The sequence below is a fragment of the Corylus avellana genome, chromosome 7 (genome assembly GCF_965113065.1).
Source record: "Corylus avellana chromosome 7, dhCorAvel1.hap1.2, whole genome shotgun sequence".
In the NCBI taxonomy this organism is placed as follows: domain Eukaryota; kingdom Viridiplantae; phylum Streptophyta; class Magnoliopsida; order Fagales; family Betulaceae; genus Corylus; species Corylus avellana.
The window spans coordinates 25,618,788-25,627,594 of NC_142496.1; the positions used below are offsets into that span (position 1 = coordinate 25,618,788).

At 36.9% G+C, this 8,807-nt stretch overlaps 2 protein-coding genes across 2 annotated transcripts; one reads left to right on the top strand and one right to left on the bottom strand.

The window, feature by feature from the left end:
* The first annotated feature begins 305 nt into the window (after positions 1-305).
* On the top strand, positions 306-1,387 carry LOC132185593 (Dof-type zinc finger DNA-binding family protein). Its single transcript, XM_059599349.2, has one exon. It carries the CDS (start codon positions 478-480, stop codon positions 1,327-1,329), a length of 852 nt encoding a protein of 283 aa, XP_059455332.2. The 5' UTR covers positions 306-477; the 3' UTR covers positions 1,330-1,387.
* A 1,958-nt stretch (positions 1,388-3,345) lies between these two features.
* Positions 3,346-5,135, bottom strand: LOC132185930 (uncharacterized). The gene is made up of 6 exons (XM_059599747.2): positions 4,689-5,135; positions 4,196-4,310; positions 3,863-3,944; positions 3,738-3,789; positions 3,583-3,637; positions 3,346-3,480 (listed from the first exon to the last, which is right to left on the bottom strand). Exons 1-6 carry the CDS (start codon positions 5,109-5,111, stop codon positions 3,398-3,400), a joined length of 810 nt encoding a protein of 269 aa, XP_059455730.2. The 5' UTR covers positions 5,112-5,135; the 3' UTR covers positions 3,346-3,397.
* Positions 5,136-8,807: the final 3,672 nt, after the last annotated feature.

An 8,807-nucleotide genomic window follows, 5' to 3' on the forward strand; every position in this document is an offset into this window, starting at 1 on the left:
ATATGTCATCGATCTCATTAATGCTGGTGTGTTATCCTCCATTACCAGGCTTACTCTATATGTATATATAATAGACAAGGACACCATGGTCATTTTCACACTGCTTACGCTAAAGAACTAAAACAATAATAATAAGGCCAATTGACAACCAGGAAGCTTTGACTTGTCAACCTCAATCACCCTCACGGGGTGCCCAATGAAGAAATGCCACGTTAGGAATTAGAGACACGCTCAATCCGCCTATTTAATAGCATACTATAACATGAAACTCATCACAATCTCACACCCTTCCTTGCCCATGACGCTCTCCAACCCCCCACGTTCTTTTCAGCCCCACTATATTACAAATCCCACTCAACCCACATACACACACATGCTCCGGCACTAACTCTCTCACACCAGCGCCGTAGATTTCCCTATCTCTCCCCCCCTCGCCGGCCTGAACCCGAAGAACCCAATTCTCGTTAGTATTGAAAAATGTTCACAACTTGTGGTGGTGGTCACCAAACGACGTTTCAGTGCCCTCCTCCGCCATTGCCGATGGACAGAACGTGGAAACCCAACGTTGAAATCGCTCCCAACTGCCCTCGCTGCGCCTCTTCCAACACAAAGTTCTGTTACTACAACAACTACAGCTTGTCGCAGCCTAGGTACTTCTGCAAAGGCTGTCGGAGGTACTGGACCAAAGGCGGGTCCCTCAGAAACGTACCTGTCGGTGGCGGTTGCCGGAAAACTCGCCGTTCAAAGTCTTCAAAGGTCCCACATACGCAACGGGCTTCGCTAAATTCTTCTCACAATTCCAATGATCAGCAATCAACCGATTCTTGTTCCTCTAACGGCGACTCGGCGTCTCAACGAAGCGAAACCAATGGGTCCGATATCGATCTTGCGGTTGTTTTCTCCAGGTTCTTGAACGAGAATCCAAGCAATATTGAGCCGGCGTTGACAGTCCCGGAATTGCCGAATAATCCGGGTAGCGACCAAAACGGCGTAGTACTGTTCGAACACCAGAAGCCCATTGGAAAGGCTGATGATCATCATGATATACTACTTGAAGGGATTTCTGGGGAAGAAAAAGTTCAAGAACTCATTGAAGACGATGTGAATGCATTCGGGCTGGAGACATTATTGGATGATGAAGTGGTCCAAGACGTTTTGTGGTCCGACGCTGCAACTTTGCCGAATTTAATGTGGCAACCTATGATGCAACTGCAAGAGTTGGAGTCGTTTCATCAGTCCAATGATCAGTTAAGAAATTCTACGAATCTAATAAACGACAGTTGGTGTTCCTTCGATCTGTCTGGTTTCGAGCTTTTTTCAAGACCTTGATGAAGTATTCTACTACACAAGAAGCATTTTTTTTTTTTTTTTTTTTTCTATCCTCTTCGTTAAGAAATCTTACATGTCCATGGAAATGTTAATGGTATGGACATTATAATTATATTATATTTCAATGGAACTATACAATAAATTCAGATTTCAATAATTTATACATATATTTATTTCTTGATGGGAACCTCTAACTATATGAATATATATATACATGCTCAATTCGCACCTCGGGAAAACATTTTCCAAATGAATGTCTAGTACTTGTGTTGTTAATTGGTAAAACTTACCCCGATCTGTCCGCAAGATATATATAGGATGTGTTTGGCAATTGGCACCTACAAATTTTTTAAGAAAAAGGAAAATGCAATGTTCCGACAAGTAATTAAGTTGTATCTGTGCGCGTTGCTGGTGAAAGACGCTATCCATGCCATCTTTCACAATCGCTTTTCAATAGTGAACAGCCCAACTCACGTGGTTTTAGCTTCTCTCAATACCAAAATTTACAAAGGAGTTGACCTAATCAAGCATAATTTTTATTAGGGGAGGCAATTCATGTATTCGAGTCAACGCGTAGCTAGATATAAAAGTATAAAGCTCAATCTTAATTTGATTTATTTAATAAAATTGGTTAAACCTCGCAATCTAATCTATTAATTTCGTATTGAGTTTGTGTTAGATTCGTGAGTCGTCTAAAAAATTGTCAAACTTAAATGTTGAGTATCAAATTCAGATCAATTCAGGTTTATACAATCCCATCGTTGAAATTCATATATACTTTTCCTACTTATAACCAAATTAATGGTCATCTTGCTAATTAAATTGCTTGCAACGAAGTATATATCAAGTAAATATGAGATCTTTATTTATTTTTTATTTTATATATATATAACTCCTGGGAAAAAGTGGAATGGAAGTACAAGGTAATGCTCACGTCCCGGGCATGTTCCATTCCACTTGTTTAATGGGATACGTGCCTAAACATCTGGTCCACCCATGACGTCAACGCATCACATGGTTGTTGTTGCATGCTTTGTATGTACATGTAATTGGTACAGAGAGATGCACCTCGATCGGCTTAATTCGACACCACTTCTTGAGCCAAAAGGATATTTTCTTAGTGGACTGGTTAAAGACTGAGTAGGCCCTCTGATCAGTGAGCCATCCTATATTAGCTAGGATTTTTGTCATACACTTGTGTATATATATATAACACATTGCAGCATGCTATAGGCCGAAAATTCCCCATAGAAGAGAGGGATTATATTATTATCCTTCTTGGGCACCAAAGCCAAAATAGTGGACTTCATCCTAAGCAACCATAAGTCATGCTGCCTTAAAGAATCCAACTGAAAAGCCATATGGACCAGGGGGGGACTTGTTACTACTCATACTCATAACCAAACAAACAAAGTGATGCAATTGTCTTCCAGCTTGGTTTGTCTTGTCGGAGCAAGTTTTGTGTGAAATGAAATCGTTATTCATTAAAAAATTTAAAAAAAAAAAAAAAAAAATTGGGTTTGAAATATCTCTAGTGGGCCTAAAGGTCAAGTGGCATATCTTCAATCCTCAAAACTTTAAGGAAAATCTTGCTCCGTAAATATAATACTTTAAATGAAAACAAAATTGTCTTCCAACCATACCTGATCGACGGATTGATGAAGAGTTGCCTTCACCAACCTGTGAGCTGCTTTGTTAACGTCTCTACGAATGTAACGTACAAAACAAGCATCAACTTACTTTGGTGACTCTTAGCACAATATTTGACTATTCATAATGGTTGACGAAGTTCTAGATCAACCTAAACTCCACTAATAATAAAAAATGAAATTTTGAAATTTTGCATTTTTATAATATATATAGTTTGACGAATACATTGAAAAAATATCTTTGATCGATCGTCTAGAAGAAAATATCACACGACAACCTAAGATTCAATCCAAATAAAGTGGCCTCAACGTCCACCCTCCATGGTTGAAGAACATTAATTAGATCCAGAACAGCTTGTGTAAAACAAATTGAACCACCTTCTTAATTACTTCAATAACAGTTAATAGAAAACTCATTATCAGTCTTTTTTCAGGCCAAGCATTTCTAAAAGCGATTCTAGTCCTCCTTCATGTGAGCCATGGGGCTTTAGCTTTAGCAACCCTACAAAAGCTCCAAAATGGAAAAGCGCTAATTACCAATTAATTACAACAATTAGCCTTAACAGAATCAATTACTCAGCTAATAATGACACGTTATACGTACCTTCTGCTATCGTTGGGTAGCGGTCACACATGTCGCTGACAGCCTTTAACAGTTTCTACAGATTCATGCAAGAAATGACATAAAACCACGTAAATTCTAAGACAAATTTAAGGGATTAAAAAAATTAAAAATTAAAAATTAAATATGATCCATACCAGTAATAATTCACCGGGTTTTAAAGGAAATTCTTCCACACCAGTTATTTTCCTACGTAAACGACATTGAGGGGTTAAAAGCAATAAGAAGTAGAGCTAATCATGAGATCATCATGATTATATACCTTATTAGGAGCTTTCCCTTAAGTTCTTCACATTCGAAGAATATGCAACCAGTGGTGAAGGGAATTACGATGTCGTTCCATCCTGTTAGAGTTTTACGGTTGTCATTCAGTTATTAGGCAGGTATATATTCACAACAATCACGATCCACGTCGATGCAAATTCTCCATTCAGCTGTCTAGCCCAGGCCCATAATGAAGTATTGGCCTGGGCCTGATTTTAAAGGCCCGCGAACATTTGGAATGGGCTTTGCTTAAATTTACAAAATATGAAATGCATATATAATTCTTCCGATGTGTTAGCTTGCAATAGAAGGAGAAAGAGGATTAGGTTACCTAGATGCCAAAATGCAATTGCACTGTAGTTCTCGCCTTCCTTCATGTCATCGATGACAATCTGAATATGTTGTCCCATCGCCTCCATGACGTCACACATAAACTTTTTGATACCCTGTAGATGCTGACATCGGTACTCTTAGAGTGTATTTGATATTGCGAGGTAGGAGTTTAAGGGTGCCATTTAATTTCATCGTAAAACAACGTATGCTTTTTAAATGTTAAATTGTTATTTTAAAAGTCGAACTATGATTTTACCTAGGACGAGTAATTTTTGATATAACCCGTAAATTCGATACAAACTCAACACAAAATTAAAGAGTTTAACCTATTTAATTAAATGGGTCAAGTTATAGTTAACTTATATAGTCTTATATCCATTCTTTGACACGACTCGAACCCAATACGCTACATAATGTCCCAAGATTGGCCTAGCAATTGCATTAAGAATCATGCTATAGGAAAAAAAAAAAAAAAAAAAAAAAAAAAGAACCTGTTTTCCTTGGAAGGGAATGTAAAAGAAAAGATCCTGATATTCACAACCATCTGATAGAAGTTGGTCGAATTTCTCGTCCAAAATTTGAGGGTCCTTGGAATTGATGGCACTGTAAAATTGTTTGATCAAGTCCACTGCAGAAGGAATGTGGGGGGAAAAAGGTGCAATCCCGCAAGAGCCATCATCACCACACCGTACTCTCCATTGATCTTCTTTGCTTTTCGGGAAGCTGACACACATCAGCTGCTTCTTTCCTCCAGGCAATGATAATTGGCAAAACGTGGGCCTAGTGCTGTGATGGGTGGCTGCTATGTTGCTGAATTGCCTTGCATTGCATGATTGGGAGATTGAAGATGTGTTGAAGGTGTTCTTTGAGCTGATGAGGCAATTTCTTGTACAATATTGGCCCAAAGAGGCCATGGTTGAGTAGTCAGAAGATGTGAGAAACAGAGAGGATAATGTGTATGTTTTTCATGTGAATTAATCGCTTGTCATAAGGGCTTTAGCCTTTAGCATCTATGTGCAGCATCGCAAGATGGGTAGCCAAGCTAAGCAAGGAATAGATGTTAATTGCTTGTCACAAGGAACCTACATTTGCTTTTCTAACATGAAAAATGTTACATTTATGACTCTTTAATAACTTGCTGAATTGATAAGTTCTAGTATATATGTGATTAGATGGTATTAAATATTTTTTAGTAACTAACGTGACTCTAATCATATGCTGAAAAAATTAGTAAGTAATGAGATCGATAGTTATTAGATCTTTCATTGCGAATTGCGGGTTCTGTATTTTTTTTTTCTTTTCTTTTCACCTATTTAACCATATATTTGCTTTCAATTTTTTTTTCTTCTTTTGCTTTTTAAGCACTGTTGTTTGTTTTGGTGGAAGATAAACTTCCTTCTTTCTTGGGTCTAGGAAAGTTATTCTACTCAAAGCAACTTGAAGGAGAGGCAAAAAAATATTTTTCAAAAAACCTAATCATCTCTCAAAAAACCCTAGCAGCCATAACTATTCAAGGAGAGAAGAAACGAACTCCAACTCTTTCTTTTTTCTGAATAATAAAATGGTGAGTCTGCTCATATTTAGCCTCTACAGTAGTTTATGTTTGTCTTATTTCTAGATTTGTTTTTAGTGGCGATCTATGGGGTGAAGTTTTTTTTTTTTTTTTTCTGTTTTATTGAGTTTCGATTTCCTTTAGTCGTTTTCTAAGGGTTTGACGTTTACACGAAATCTGAGTATGATCTTAGATTTCCAGTCTGTCTTTTGTTTTTTCTTTGGTTATTTTTTGGGAGCAAATCATTGATTGATGACCGAAGAATTATCAGGTATATGGAAGAATTGTCATGGATGGTAAAGGCAGTGAAGAAATAACTCTATACGTGATTCGCCGGAATATTCTACAAATCTGAAAATTGATTGGAATTGTGACATTTAAAGAGTTAAACAAAGCATAGATCAAATTTGGATGGAAGAAATTTCTCATTGTATCTATAATATTGTTTTGTTAGAGCAACATACTCTATTTTTATGAAATGAATAGAGAAGAAACATTGTTATAAATAAAAAATAAAAAATAAAAAGCTTGAAGGAGATCGAGGCACACATGCAGCAAAGTGTTTCGATTTATTGGTTTTTAATGCTTTTTTCGCACTATTGACTGATTCTTATGCCTTCAGTTTTAGAGATGTTCTCCCCAACAGAACAAAGATTATTCTAATGGCATTGGATAATATATAAAAACCCTGGATTAAAGGTTGCAAGACATAAAAGTATGGAGTAAGATAAGACTGAGAACAAAGCCTAGCTAGCCACCGAATGAAATAGAGAATAACTTTGAAAAAAAATATATACTAAAATCTTATTTTAAATTCAAAGTGTTGAGTGATTCCCACAATAGGGCCTTTAATAGCTAAAGAAAATCTGCTTTTACCAAAAATGGCAAATTATAATTATTACATAAAATAAAACTAGGAATCCTTGAAAAATCTTATGCTAAAAAAGCTACATTTATCCTTCTCAATCTACTATGCAATTTGCAATGTTATCCTAATGTTTCAATTTGGTCAATGTACCTTACTGATTAATCTACCACTGGGGTTACAATGTTTCATTTCTACCCTCAAAATGACAAAAATATCATGAAAAAAATAGACAAGAAATTCAGAGAAAACAAAAAAATGTATAAAATTCATAATAGACTAAAGTGATGCCTTTTTTTTCTTTTTTCTTCTTTTTTTGTTTTTTATCTTATGAAGGGCATTTTTCTCATTATTTTGAATTGCACAAGGGGGATATTGCAACCCCAATGTAGATTATTAGTAAGATACATTAACCAGATTGAAAGATTTAGAAAGATATGGCAATTGTGTAGTAGATTTAGAAATATCTATCTCTAACATTGCTAAAAAAATACATGACAATTTTAAGAAAAATGTTAGGGCATAGGGGTCAATATTTTCTCGATATATATTTGGCACGAGTTTAACTTCAATGCAATCATTGCATAAAAGTGTTGTTTTGCAACAACCAATAAAAGAATGACACATCATATAAAGCAAAAAAAAAAATGCACAAAAAAAACCTACAGTCTAATGCACTTGATTTTCAACTCAAAGAAGAAGAAAAGTTGAAATCAAAGAGAGAAAGAAGAAGACTGTGGGTCTGCGGCCGCCCTCGATCTGGCCAACCACCGAGACCCACGGTTGGGTCTCGCCAACCGTGGTTCTGTTGAAATGCTGGCTACCGTGCAAAGGTAACTTTTCTCTCTTTTTTCTTTGGTTTTTTCTGATGGGTCTCATGGTGTGGGCCTTGCTCTGGTGAGACCCACGACATGACTCCGGCGCCGTGAGTGATAGTATGGCTCTAGTTCTGTGATCTCCAGTTTTAGGGTGATAAAATCCCAAAAAGGATTAACCTTCTCCTCTAGGTTTTAGTTTTAAATCCAAAATTAAGTTTTGAGACATTTGAAATGAGTTTTGTAACATTAGAATCAATTTTTAAAGCATTAGAAACGAATTTTGTGGCATTAGAATTGATTTTTGAGGCATTAAAATCAATTTTTGAAGCTGAGTTTGACAGAAAAGTTACCAGAGAGGGTGACCCAAAGTCGCCGAAGAAGTGATCCACAACTGGGTCACGGTAAACCCAGTCGTGGGTCACGCTTGACCCAGCAGTTGGGTCTGCTGTGACCCAGCAGCTGGGTCTGCTGTGACCTAGCCATGGGTCACGCCAGACCCACGACTGGGTCTGGCTTTGCTGGTGGGTTCGCTGTTGCTAGGGTAGGTAGTTTGGTTGTTTGTTTGTTATTATCTGGTTTTTTGATCTTATTTTATTAAAATAAATTAGGTGATATGTCACCACATGAACGGATGCTGCAAAACACTCATTTTGTGCACTGACCGCATGGTAGGTGCTCTCATTTGGCATATCTCATTTTACAAATCAACTATTAGATTTGTGAACTCCACATAAGTTAGTAGTAGACCCCACAAATCTAATAGTTAATCTATTGAATTTGTAAAAAAATATGAGAAACTTATTGATGCTAGCATTTCTCCAATTTTAAAGATTGAATTGAAAGTTCTGTTCTAAAAAATATAAGCAGTTCCAGAGGCACCTGAACTTCTTCCTTCTTAGGCTCTTAGCTGAAGCAATGCTCTTGCACCCCACCATGGCAACTTGGCAAAGGGCTCTTGTTGGGTGGCCATTTGTATTTGTTTCACAGATTTCAACCATCTCTTTCTATATGCTCAATTATTGTGACCTACCCTGTCAAGTGCATGCAACTGTACTTTTTTCCAACCTGGAAAGTAAGAAACCTGCCATTGGCAAGAGCTCATTTTATGCAGATTTCTCTTGTGCAAATGCGATGCATCCAAATATTTCTTTAGCTCCAATACCCATCAATCTTTTCCCTTTTTTGGCACTATTGGGAATTTTTCCCTCCATTGTGTCAAGAAAAGAAAAAAGGCATTATCACACCAGTTAGTCTAAAAGTGTTACATATGCTTCTTCTCCCTTGAGTTCAATCAAACTCAGCTCTTTGTATTTGTGTCATGGAATATGTTATTTTTAGCTGCCCCAAATGAACATTTTGTGGAACCATTGTACTG

Excerpts from the sequence above, each read along its gene's own strand:
- LOC132185930 (XM_059599747.2), bottom strand. The coding sequence starts at position 5,111 with ATGGCCTCTTTGGGCCAATATTGTACAAGAAATTGCCTCATCAGCTCA. Across the intron at positions 4,311-4,688 it reads TTCCCTTCCAAGGAAAACAG|GGTATCAAAAAGTTTATGTG; the intron begins GTTCTTTTTTTT and ends CAGCATCTACAG. Across the intron at positions 3,945-4,195 it reads AATTGCATTTTGGCATCTAG|GATGGAACGACATCGTAATT; the intron begins GTAACCTAATCC and ends AAACTCTAACAG.
- LOC132185593 (XM_059599349.2), top strand. The coding sequence starts at position 478 with ATGTTCACAACTTGTGGTGGTGGTCACCAAACGACGTTTCAGTGCCCT.